Genomic DNA, 14,044 nt, shown 5'->3' with positions numbered 1-14,044 from the left:
GATCATAGATGCAGCCTCCCATATAATCACACATAGAATCATATTCTTAAATACAAATTTTAGTTGACTAAAGTATATAGAGGAATACAATTAACAATTTAAGAAAATGAATACTAAAAGCTGAAACCAGATTATAAGGGGAGAAAGGTAGCAAGAGAAGATTAATTAAAAATGGAAATAGGACAAATATGGCAAAAAATACTCAATGTAATACATGAGAAAGGAAGTGGGAAATGTGAAATAAATCTAGGAAGAGGGAACAGATAGAGAAAAATGATAGAAGGGTGACTCTGACAGTGCACTAGACACCTTGATGGACACATTAAATTGTAACCTCTTTGGTACATCCTTTTGAAGTCAGGAGAAAAAAATAAATGTAAGAAAAAGAAAAGAAAAAAATCATTATGAAACTTAAAAAATAAAATGAGTTAAATGTGAAGAATAGAAAAATTAAACTGGATTGAGTCCAAAATGTCATTCATCCATTATTATTTTTTTTTTGGGGGGGGGGGTCCGGTCATGGGGCCTGAACTCTGGGCCTGGGCACTGTCCCTCAGCTCTTCAGCTCAAGGCTAGCGCTCTACCACTTGAGTTCACAGCGCCACTTCCAGCTTTTTTATTTTTGCTTATGTGGTGCTGAGGGATCGAACCCAGGGCCTCATGCATGCAAGGCAAGCACTCTACCATGGAGCCAACTTCCCAGCCCTCATCCATTATTTTATTAAGAGCAGAAAATCAGGCCTCCTTCTTCAGGAGGCTGAGGAAAAAGGATCATGAGTTTTAGGCTACCTTGGACTGCACAGGCAAAAATAAGGAGAAAAAATAAAAATAAAAAATAAGGAGAAAAAAAAAGAAATATAAAAAAGGCCACAACAGCCCAGGCTGAAAGCTAGCCAATTGGATAGAATGTATGGGACCCTCTCAGAAGCCTCACCTGTCGAATGATACTCTTCACACAACGAACTGGGAGGCCTTGGTAGTTAGACTTGATGATCCACTTGAGGAGATGGTGGCCAAGCACTTCAAAGACCATGCATACATCTAGGAAGTAGTTAAGGATCATTTGAATATATATTTTCCGGAGTAAGGCATTTACGGAAAGCAGCATCACTGTGTCTCTTGCAAAACATTTCCTTCTAGTGGCGCTGTAGCTCAAGTGGTAGAGTGCTCGCCTTGAGGTGAAAAGCTGAGGGACAGCGCCCAGACCCAGAGTTCAAGCCCCACGACCAACAAAAAAACAAACAAACAAACAAAAAAAAAAAACAAACATTTCCTTCTTTATAAATTACATAATAATACTATTAATAAATATCAAAGCAGTCAGTAGCTGTTTCTCACCTAAATTTTTAAACACTATTTTACTAAACACTTATTATGTATCATGCATTATTTAATGTATACTGCAAACTATTTTAGGATACAGTCACTAAGCTTAAAATGACAGCCTATAGAATGGGAGAAGATCTGCTCAAGCTATTCTGCTAACAAGAGTCTCTCGCAAAATATTTCCTTCTTTATAAATTACATAATAATACTATTAATAAATATCAAAGCAGTAAGTTGCTGTTTCTCACCTAAATTTTCTTTTTTTTTTGGTCCGGTCGTGGGCCTGAACTCTGGGCCTAGGCGCTGTCCCTCAGCTCTTCAGCTCAAGGCTAGCGCTCTACCACTTGAGCCACAGTGCCACTTCCGGCTTTTTTCTTTTTGCTTATATGGTGCTGAGGAATCGAACTCAAGGCCTCAGGCATGCAAGGCAAGTGTTCTACCACTGAGCCACCTTCCCAGCCCCTCTCACCTAAATTTTTAAACACTATTTTACTAAGCTCTTATTATGTATCATGCATTATTTAATGTATATTCCAAACTATTTTAGGATACAGTCACTAAGCTGAAAAAGACAGCCTATAGAATGGGAGAAGATCTGCTCCAGCTATACCTCTAACAAGGGTCTAATAACCAGAAATATACCGGCAGCTTAAAAATCTGAACTCCAAAGATTCAATAACCAAAGCCATAAATGCACAAAGGAGCTACAGACAATTCTCAGAAGAAGTAAAAGTGACCAATGAAGAAATGTTAACATCCCCTGGACATAAAGGAAATTCAAATCAAAACAGCATTGAAATTGCATGTCAATCCAGTCAGAAAGGCCATTATTAAGAACACCAACAAGTGATGGTGAAAATATGGAGAAAAAGGAATCAATACACTTCTGGTGGGAATATAAATTAGTTCAATCACTATGGAGGTAGTATGGAGATTACTCACAACACAAAAGAAAACAACCACTCTATGATTCAGGAATAACATTTTTTGGGCATTTACAAGAAGGAATTTAAGTCAGGCTACAATAAAATGCCTATACATCCATGTTAATTGCAGGACTATTCAGGATATCCAAGTTATGGAAACAGCCCAGATGTTCTACAACTGAGAAATAAATCAAGTGGGCGGACGTGCATGCATGTGTGTGTGTGTTCACACATGCATGTGTACACACACACTCAATGGAATTGTATTCATTCTCTAGGAGGAACAAGGCTCACAAAGATAAAGGGTGTGTGTTTTCTCTCGCATGTAGTTGTTAGACCTAAATTATAATTTACTATATGTATTTTATATATTGTTATATTATACATACTTATATGTAATATACATAATATATATTTGTATATAACAATCTACAAATAGTATATATACTATACTATAATTGTCTATATTATTTTATACTTATTATAATTTAATTATAATTATAAATTATAAACATGAATGTAAATGCTTACAAAACCATAGGAATATATGATACACACACTCAAACTGACTGAAGAATGATACATACAGGAATGAGATTTCGTGGTGTAACTAACCACTTCAAACATTAAGAATCAGAAACTTGAAATATATCTTGACTTGGGGGGAGGGATGTCAGAAGAGGAGGGTAGAAGAATTGAAAGAGTCATAACACTCAATGTACATACTTGAAAATGGAACTAGGAAACTTGATGAGACAGGTGGGGTAAGATAAGATAAATGAGGGGGAGAACAATGTGACTCTGGTAAATGCATTGTATATATACATAATTGGTGAACTGAACCCTCCCCTTGTACAACAATTTGAAGATAACAATAAAAAAGATATTAAGATCTGAGGAGCTCTGTTCAAAATCAACCTGGGCAGGAAAGTCCTGTGAGATTCTTATCTCCAATTGGTGCTGTGGCTCAAGTGGTAGAGCATTATCCTTCAGCACAACAGCTCTGTAACAGTCCCCTAGGATATGCACACATGCACACACACCAACATCACTTCTCATAAAAATGTATGGTGAGGGCTGGGAAGGTGGCTCAGTGGTAGAGTGCTTGCCTTGAATGCATGTATTCAATTCCTCAGCACCACAGAAGCATAAAAAGAAGGAAGTGGCACTGTGGCTCAAGTGGTAGAGCTCTAGCCTTAAGTTGAAGAGCTGAGGGACAGTACCCAGGCCCAGAGTTCAGGCCTGAACTGAACTGAAAGTGAAGAAAGAAATGACATTGCCTAAGATGCACTGTACTCATACCCTGACTTAATGAAGTGTGACTCCTTTGTACAATTCCTTAAAGATAATAATTAAAAAGGTATGATTACATACATTACTAAAACGTATGCTGTAGTACAATTCAACCATCATGTCTTAACTTCCTGCATGGGAAGCAGCAAATGTTCTCCTTTTTCTATTTATCCCTTCTTTAACTTTATGATACTAAAATAAACCCTTACTAAAAAAACAAACAAACAAATAACCAGCAGCAAAGGATACGTATTCCATTCATGCCTGAAATCTTGAAGTCATCAATGAGCTGGACCACCATGTCTTTGTTTGGATCACTAGGATCACTTTCTCGAACCTAAATGCAAAAAAAAACAAAAACAAAAACAAAGGAAATTAAGGGAGATTTTTGCAATTACACCAACCCATGAAATACTTTTCATATAAACTTATAAAATGAACTTGTAAATATGAACTTATGAAAAATAAATTCTAATTTAATTTACATCATCAAAAGAACCTTTTAGCTGGATAGCACCCAGGCCCAAAGTTCAAGCCACATGACCGACAAAAAATAAAAAAGTCTTTCATGAAATTAGTAATTTACTTTTTTCACATTATATATATTTTTGCAATACTTACACATTTGAGCAATTTTATTTCATCCAAGGCTGTCTCTGTATAATGTTGGGCACTTTTTACAACCTTCATTGCAACAAATCTTTTCCCCCTTTAAAAAAAAAATGTAGAATTGTGTTATCAGCAGAAGAAGTAACTGCTATGATAGTATCTAGCCAGTAAGTAAGAACTTTAAGTTTTTCCTTAAAATATTATTTACACATTTGGGGGCCCCCAATTAAATAATAGTTGCATGGATTAACCTTTTCCATTCTATATTTATTTTTCGTATTAATGTAGACTAGAAAAATGTCAGTTACCACATACAGTAAAGTGCTCTTTGCAACATATTTTTAGTTTATATGCACATAAACAATGTACAAGTATATCTGGACTGAGCAGCAGTGAAGCTTAATATTAAATACCATGGCCTTAAAATACCACAAAATGTCATGAAAAAAGGAAGAGCTATGTATTTTTAATTTCTATTTCTCTGTTTTTCTGGGACTAGAAAATTAATATGACCCTAATAAAAAGCAATTTCAAAAGCAAGTAAGATTCAGGAAAAAAATTTAGAAGTTAGTAATTTTTTTAAAAGAATGTAAGAAATTAGTGGAGATAAATCTTAGGGCAACCTTTCTATTATAGGCAGAACTTCACATGCCACAATGAAGTAAGAATAACCCTCAGCCATAACGTCCTAGAAAATAGATGTTGAACCAGACCAGAAATGTGTACAAACAACAAAGAAACACTTACTGCATATCCCAGCACAGCCAGACAGTAGAGAAGTGCCCCCATCCTAGCTTTCTAATGACATGATAGCGACCATTGAAGAGGTCTCCAATTTTCACTGGATGATAGCCACCTTAAAAAAAAAAAATCAAAATCAAAGTCATTTCCTCTCTTCCTTTGCAATTTGTTCTCTTCTTTTCTTTTTTTCTTTCATTCTTTCTTCCTTTCTCTCTCTTCCTTCTTTCCTCTTTTTTTTTGTTTCCTTTTTTACATTACTCAGGGCCTTTTACTTTCTAGGCCTATTCTTTGCTGCTGAGCTATAGCTCCAATCCTTTCCTAAGGAGGTTGTTTTTGAGATAGGTCTCACTTCCTTCAGAGAAGTACACCTGGGCTGTGATCCCACTATTGAAGGCTTCATGAGTTGGAGCTAGGAAAACAGTTATACACTACTGTACCCAGCCTTCAAGGTGAGAAAAGGCTCTTAAAATATTTTCCCCCCTGCCTGGGGCAAACTATCATACATATCATTCTCAGCCTCCAAAGTAGCTAGGATTACAGGTCACTAGCATCTGATAGTCTTTTCTGATATTTCTTGATATCATTAAACAACACTTTAAATAACAGTATCAGATTACAAAGCTTAAAAATAACATTTTTCATGACATTTCAGTGAAAGAAAAATACCCTGTGAATTCCTGTGTTTTTGTTTAACTTTAAAAAGTTCAAAAAACCATGCATGTATAATAATTTGAAGTCTTTTTGTAAATTGATATTGTTGGAGTTGTTTTTGGGAGACAGGGCCTCCTTCTCCAGTCTCGCAAGGGCTGAGATTATGAACATGTGTCATAATAATGACTTAATTTGATGTTTTGTTTTTAAACTAAGATATGTACATATACACTACAACTTTTAACATTTACAAACTGTATTTTCCCAAGTACTAATAAAATGCATCTTTGTGCTCTGTACAAGTAAACTAACCAAGTGAAAGGTTAAAAATATACAGTGCTTACATATCAAGTGTTAATGTTTACACTATATAATTAACTTTTCATACACTAGCAGTTTATGTACAGCCAATAGGGAATTGTATACTATTCACTCTCCAACATGGCCTACATCACTCTTTCACCAATCAGAAACTCCTTCATTCTTTGGAAATGAAGAAATCAATGGGAAAGTGACTATAGGAATATCCTGTAAAGAAAGAGCAAAATGACAACTCATGGACATTTGGTGTGAAAAGGCCTTCATTTTGCCTTTTTTTTTGGGGGGGGGAGGGGTGGTCAGTCATGGGGCTTGAACCCAGACTTGTGCACTGCCCCTGAGCTCTTTTACTTAAGGCTAGCACTCTACCACGTTGAGCCACAGTTCTACTTTGGGTTTTCTGATAGTGAATTGGAGATAACATCTCAGAGATTTTCCTGCCTGGAATGACTTTGAACGGTAATATTCAGATCTTGCCCTCCTGAGTAGCTAGGATTACAGACGTGCCACCAGTGTCAGGCTTCACTTCACATTTTTAATAAAATAAATAAGCTATGAAAGTCATTTGATATCATTCTTTTGAAACATACAAGAAATGGTATAGGAGGATGAAATATTAGCAATGGTACCCCAGATGTCCCTGAGCTCTTCAGCTCAAGGTGAATGCTCTACCACTTGAGCCACAGAGCCACTTCCAGTTTTCTGGTGGTTAACTGGAGATAAGAGTCTCATGGACTTTTTACTGATCTTGCTAGCTAACAACCACTTTGGAAAGTAGTATGGAGGTTCCGCAAAAGACTCCACATAGAGCTCCCCTATGACCCAGCAATCCCACTTTTGGGCATTTACCCAAACGATCACAAACAAGACCATACTAAAGCTACCAGCACAACTATGTTTATTACAGCATTATTTACCATAGCTAAGATATGGAACCAACCAAGATGCCCCTCAGTAAATGAATGGATCAAGAAAATGTGGTATATATACACAGTAGTATGCCTCTATCAGAAAGAATGACATTGCCCCATTTGTTAGGAAATAGAAAAAAATTATATTAAGTGAAGTAAGCCAGGCCTAAAGAAACATAGGTCCCATGGTTTTTCTTATTTGCAATAACTAGTATACGTCTGAAAAGCAGAAAAGGTCAGATAAGATGATGTTAAGCAAAATGAACCCAAGATAAGGACACAAGTGGTTTTTTTTTTCTTGCTTGCTATTGTTTCTAACATATTTATAAGGTGCCACGTGTTTTATTGTTGTTGTTGTTGCTTGGTATGTCCCTCCCCCCACAGTATAACACCTATTTTCACTGTATTTGATGTTGGTATAATTTGAGGAGTGGAAGGGAAAAAACAAATTGTTTAAATAGGGATACAGGCTGACTCATTGCAACAATGAGAAGTACAAGATTCTACGTGGAAAAACAATTTAGGCAAAGGGGGGAAGCGGGGGGACGAGTGTGAAGACGGGAAGGGTTGGTAGGGGAGGCAACAATGCTTGATAAGAAATGTACTCCTTGCTCATATAATTGTAACCCCTCTGGACAGAATTTTCACAATAATATATATATATAAAAAAGAATCTCATGGACTTTCCTGCCTGGGCTGGCTTTGAATTGTGATCCTCAGATCTCAGTCTCCTGAGTAGCTAGGATTACAGCTGTGAAACCACTGGCATCCAGCATCCATGAGACTCTTATTTCCAGTAAACTAGTCAGAAAAACTGTGGTGATATAGTTCAAGTGGCAGAGCACAAATCTTAAACAAAAAGCTCAGGACAGAGCTCAGACCCTGAGTTCAATCCCAAGACCAGCATAGAAGCAAGCATGCATGCGCATGCATATGCATATGCATACGCATACACACGCATACACACACACACACACACACACACACACACACACACACACATACACACACACACACACACACACACACACACACACACACCTTAGGCTGGACTATAAAGAGAACAGAATGGACAGGTAAGCAATTGTTAATTTCACTGCATAGTTTCTCCTATTTCTATCTTTCCAGTACACCAAAGAAAACTACAACTAAAGCTCTACTACTGGTAGCAAGACTCCAAGTAAGACTAATCAAGTTTTCCTTCTTTGGCCAAAAAATAAATATGATTCTCTCTTCCTTGCCTAGCAAAAGATACTGTTGTAAGAGTAAATCAAAAGTTCAGAACTTGGACTGGGACATGGTTTAAGTAGTACAGTAGTTACTTAGTTTGAGGACTAGGATTCAAACCCTAGAACTAATGGGGGATGGGGGCAGATCTCCATGGTAGACAATTGTTTGGAAGGATTTTTCAGCCAATTCTCTATATTTACTGCTAAAATATAGTAAATACTCCTTATACTGACATTAATCTCTCATACTCTGAGAGTAGGGTTTCTTTATATAAACACTGAAAACTATCAAAGAATTAAGGAAAGATTTGAGACTCATCCATAACATACTAGTTAGAAAAGAAAGGGGTGGTAAAAATAAATTTGCTACAGTAAAGTAACAGATACATTATATCTTAGTGAAGATTATGATATTCCTTATCACCCAAATTAACAGAACTAATCCATAAAATCCAGGATGGATATGAGGATTTGAGCACAATATCAACCAATTTAACCTAACTGACATTTTCAGAACACTGAACTCAATAATACTCTTTTAAGTGCACACAGATGGTTCACCAAAAATAACAACATGTAAATATACACAAAAAACAAATTCTACAGAAAAAGACAAGTCATACAAACAATGTTCTTAGACAACATAGAATTAAATTAGAAACCATTAATAGTTAAATCCAAATTTTAGCCAGGTACTGTGATCTACACCACTTAGCTATGCATGGAAGCATAATTAGGAGCAAGGCAGTCTGAGGCTGACTCCTATCTGAAGAATACTAAAGCAAAAAAAAGCTGGGGCCATGGCTCAAGTAGTAAAGTTCCGGCCTAGCAAGCACAAAACAAACCAAAACAGACCCAAATTTTGAAACAAGGTCATTATCTTTCAGAATTAAAAAATAACAAGAAATAGAGAATATTTTTCACCAGATGAAAATGAAAATTTGTCCTACCAATCTGTGAAATGCTTTTAAAGCAGTACTTACAGGAAAATTTTGAATACCTGTATGAGAAAATATCTCAAATCAGTTTCCAACTAAAGAAACTAGAAAAAGAAAAGCAAGTGTAACCTAAAGAGCACTAATGAAAGAAACAACAATTACATTAACTGGAATCATTGAAAAATTAAAAAATGATAAAAACAACAACAACAAAAAATGGTAAATTCCAACGGTGATTTTTTTTTTTTTTTTTTTTTGTGGTCGGTCGTGGAACTTGAACTCTGGGCTTGGGCGCTGTCCCTGTGCTCTTCATCTCAAGGTGAGCACTCTACCGCTTGAGCCACAGTGCCACTTTCGGTTTTCTAGTGGTTTATTGGAAATAGGAGTCTCACAGACTTTCCTGCCTGGGCTGGCTTTGAACCATGATCCTTAGCCTCCTGAGTAGCTAGGATTACAGGCGTGAGCCACCAGTGCCCGGCCAAACGGTGATTTTTTTTGAGAAAATAAAAAATAATACATTTCTGATCAGGCTAATCAGGACAAAAAGAAAAAAGAAGGAAACACAAATTACCAACATAAAAACTGATGAGAGTTCATATCACTACATATTTTACTTATATATGGATGAATACTTTCAAACAAAAAGCCCCCAAAACTAAAATACACACCTGTATAATTATGTATCCATTTATTGTTAAAATTGTATATGGTTAAAAATACTTTTCACAAGCCAGACATCAGAGGCTCGCACCTGTAATCCTACCTACACAAGAAGCTAAGATCGAGGATCATGATTCAAAGCCAGCCCAGGCAGGGAAGACCATGAGACTCTTCCTTCAATTCATCACCAAAAGGCTAGAAGTAGAGCAAGCTGTGGTTCAAGTGGTAAAGTGCTAGCCTTGAGGGGGGGGGGGGGAAGGTAGCAGCAGCTCAAAGACAACAACAGGCCCCAAGTTCAAGCCCCAACACCAACACTTAAGGGAAAAAAAACAAAACCTTTTCAAAAAATTGTATGGTAATGCATTCCTATAGTCCCAGCACTCAGGAGGCTTGACAGTAAATTCACAAGTCTAAGATCCTCTCTAAAAAAAAAGAAAAAGGGCAACTACTGAAGAGTAGCCCCCAAAACATTATTATTATGAAAGGAATATGATCAATTCTACACAAACTATTCCTAAAAAGCACAAGAGAAAATTCTGTGATCTTATCCTATGATGAAGTCAGAAGCATTACTTCATTCCAATTAGACAGACATAAAAAACTACATACCATCTGTCTTTATTGTTGTTGTTTTAAATGTATCATGTGATTTTATTTTTTGTTGTTGTTGTTGTTTCCTTTGTATGTTCTTTCCCCTATGGCATATCCCCTGTTGTCATTGTACTTGATTTTGATACCCTGCATCTTGTATATACATATGTCTAATCTGGGAAGGGGAAGGGAAATTACAAAACACTGGAACAAGGACACAGGATGATTCATTGCAACAAAGATACCCACAGGACAGTATATTGGAAATAAACTTTACAACTTTGGGCAGTGAGGGGGTGGGAGGGTAGTGTGTGGGAGCTAGGGGAGGGAAGGGATGGTGGGACAACAAGAATGGGAAGGAATAACAATGATGGACAAGTAATGTACTCATTGCCTTACTCATGTAACTATAACCCCTCCGTACAACATCTTAACAAAAACAAAAACCAAAAAAACTACAGACCAAGATGTAAATAAAAAACTTTTAACACACTCATAGTGGCACACACCTGAAATCCCAGCTAAGGCAGGATAACACATCATCAAATGGGGTTTATTCCAGGAATGTGAACTTGGCTTAATATTCAAAACCCAATCAATATTAATTCACCATAATTAATATTTTTAAATCCTATGATCAGCTCAGGAGATACATGAAAAAATAATGGTATCAAACACTTACTGCTGATCACAGTTCTCAAAAAAAAAAACAAAACCAACCAACAAACAAAAAGACAGGAAGGGAAGAACATTCAGGGGAAACCTATGGATAACAGTAGACTTGATGAAAAATTCAATTCTTACCTTATGAGCAGAAACAAGATGAGGGTGCCTGATCCCAGCACTGTTATCCAACATTGTATAGAAAGTTCTAGCCAGTTTAATCTCTCTCTCTCTCTCTCTCTCTCTCTCTCTCACACACACACACACACACACACACACACACTCTCTCTCTCTCACACACACAAATACACACACCTGGGCAGCAAGAATGTGATTTTATTTCTGTGCATACTTTGAACAAAGGCACTGATCTTTGAAAGACTTTTCTAGTGAACAACCTTGGAAAAGAAACATCTCTCTCTGGGGAAGAAGCAGGATCTTTCTCTGTGGTTTTTTTGTTTGTTTATTTTTTGAGTTTTCCTTTGGTTACATATTGAAGGCAAAGGTGAGCTGGACTTACAGTCAAAAGGGATAGGGGTGAGGAAGGAAGAGGGGCCATGGCTGGGGTTGGAGAGGGAGGCAAGCCCTCCTCAGCCCCTCCACCCCAAGGAACACATGTCTATGTGGGGTGGCAGTCCCTCAGTCTCATCTCTCCCACCCCCCACAGCACCAAACAAAAGCAGCACCTCTCCCAGGGGCCACTCCCCACCCCAACCTGGGCTGTACTTTCAGTGGTTTTCAGCAGTCCTATGGCTCAGGGGGCCACGGGGTGGGGGAGGTGGCCCATCAATCTCAGGTGGACAGGATGATCTACTGTTTTGGAAAAAAAAAGAAAAGAAACTTTCCCAAGCAGCTCCTGAAGTATCTCTCTTGTAGGTCCTAATTTTAAAAATCAGGGTTTTATAAGAGTTCTTCAGATGTGATACAAACCACTGTACAAACATCCTTATTAGATTTACTATGCAAGGGTACTAATAAAACCATGCAGATCAAGCTGCATGAAGTATTCTGAGTAAGAGTCCTTTTCTCTAATCCAGGAATCTCATGGCTTCTACAAACACCTATAAAGAATACTGTGGCAAATTAACACTACATGGCAAACAGGGTAAAATCTAACAAGTTCTTGATTCTTGATAAACCTATCTTTGGTACCAAAACAAAACAAAAAAACTTTTTCTTCATCTTACAAAAATTACTAATGAGATTTTCATATGGCTGTCCCAAAACATCTACATTTCCTTTCTTTATTAATGACTAAGAATCCCAAAAGCAAATTAGTAACATTCTCTTAAACTGTGCAGATCACTAATAAACCCTTATGCATTACCCTTTACCTCACCTTCTTTATCTATTTAACTATTATATGTATTAATTTTTAAATGCATATGAAAACAGTTTTATAATAGAAAACATATTCATGCCAGGCACACTGATGGCTCAACACCTATAATCCTTGCTACCTACCCAGGAAGCTGAGAGCTAAGGATCATAGTTCAAAAATCAGCCTGGGCAGAAAAGTCAATGAAATTTTTATCTCCAATTAACCACCAAAAGGCTGGAAGTAGAGCTACTGCTCAAATGATAAGAGTGCTATCCTTGAGCACAAAAGCTCAGAGACAGTGTCTAAACAATGAGTTCTGGCCCAAGACTGGAACCAAAAAAAGAAAACATGCTTACAGTAAAATAAATGATGTTATTTGATACTAGGAAAGAAAATAAGAATGTTACACAGGGATCAGATTGTAAAAAGCTCTGAGAATGGGGCAAGTTTGAATGTTGCTATATGTGTAACAAATTTAACAAAGTATATTCTTAGAAGATTTTCCTCTATTTTTGTTGTGATCAGACAGGAAAAAATAAGCTAATAATCTAAGTATATCCCAAAGAATACAATTAAATAATACCACAAAAGAACTACATAATTGGAAAAGGTATCTGTAGGATCCTGGACAAAGCTACTATGGCATTTACAAACAATTAAAGGTTAAAGTGCATTAAACAGCTCCATATTTTTACAAAGTTAGGCTCAGATTCAACACAAAGTTAAATAAATATAAGGTTTCTTTTGTTTTTATAATCAATAATCTATCATGTCATTACAGTGCTATTTTATAGTTGCAGAAAAAATTCCTAAATTATACTGATATAGTCATTTCCAGTTTTCTAAAGTCTCTCAAAAATGATAGATTCCCCACAAAAGAAATAAGAGCTACATTGTAAAGCAAACCATTATCTAAAATCTTAATCTACATTTTAGAGCCTACAACACACCAAGATTATTTCTCAATTCCATAAAGTGCTTTAGAATATATTTTAAATGGGGAAAGGGTAAGAGGGACACAGTAGCTAACATCAGATCATAAATGGCTAATGGTTGTTTTTAAGTGACCTCATCTAGACATTTACTTGACTTATTAAACCAAAAGCAGCTTTCATTCTTCCCAAAGTAGACCCCATACATAGTAAACATTGTAACCAAGCAACTGAGTCTTAGTCAATTAAAGGCCTAAAGCTATCAGAACATGACCATATATATACAATCAAAACTTGTTTTATATTTCCTTTTCCCTAACTCTAAATATGACCTGTATATGTGCCACTTTGAAAGCTATGGCTACTTGGAAGACTGAAATCAGCAAGAACAAAAAATGAAAATAAAAAAATTAAGTTGCAAGCTGGGAACTGGTGGTTCATGTCTATGATGCTAGCTATTTAGGAAGCTGAGATCTGAGGTTTAAGGTTTGAAGCTAGCCTGAGCAAGAAACAGAATCATGGCGCTATGGCTCAAGCGGTAGAGTGCCTGCCTCGAGCTGAAGAGTGCAGGGACAGCACTCAAGCGCAGAGTTCAAGCCCCATGACCGCCAAAAAAAAAAAAAATCATATTGGGGCTGGGAAGGTGGCTCAGTGGTAGAGCGCTTGCCTTGCATGCCTGAGGCCCTGGGTTCCATTCCTCAGCACCACATAAGCAAAAAGAAAAAAGCCGGAAGTGGCACTGTGGCTCAAGTGGTAGAGCGCTAGCCTTGAGCTGAAGAGCTGAGGGATAGCGCCCAGGCCCAGAGTTCAGGCCCCACAACTGGACCAAAAAAAAAAAAATTAAAAAAAAAAAAAAAAAAAAAGAAATAGAATCATCTCCAATTAACTACCAAAAAGCCAGAAGTAGAGCTGTGGCTCAAGTGGTAGAGTACTAG

At 36.9% G+C, this 14,044-nt stretch overlaps 1 protein-coding gene across 17 annotated transcripts in view; it reads right to left on the bottom strand.

The window, feature by feature from the left end:
* The window catches only part of Srpk2 (SRSF protein kinase 2), a 194,983-nt gene that overhangs the window by 45,760 nt on the left and 135,179 nt on the right, over nucleotides 1-14,044 (bottom strand). For all 17 annotated transcript variants that reach the window (XM_069996286.1, XM_069996283.1, XM_069996285.1 and 14 more), the window contains 4 exons: nucleotides 4,902-5,010; nucleotides 4,167-4,254; nucleotides 3,795-3,882; nucleotides 935-1,041 (listed from right to left, as the gene is read on the bottom strand). In XM_069996286.1, the coding sequence (XP_069852387.1) occupies nucleotides 935-1,041; nucleotides 3,795-3,882; nucleotides 4,167-4,254; nucleotides 4,902-5,010 (392 nt within the window). The remainder of the gene's footprint in view (nucleotides 1-934; nucleotides 1,042-3,794; nucleotides 3,883-4,166; nucleotides 4,255-4,901; nucleotides 5,011-14,044) is intronic.

This window comes from Dipodomys merriami, unplaced genomic scaffold (assembly GCF_024711535.1).
Source record: "Dipodomys merriami isolate MVZ:Mamm:240054 unplaced genomic scaffold, mDipMer1.0.p SCAF_5, whole genome shotgun sequence".
In the NCBI taxonomy this organism is placed as follows: Eukaryota; Metazoa; Chordata; class Mammalia; order Rodentia; family Heteromyidae; genus Dipodomys; species Dipodomys merriami.
The sequence above is the reverse complement of the archived record's forward strand: the minus strand, read 5'-3'. Positions and strand labels throughout refer to the sequence as shown.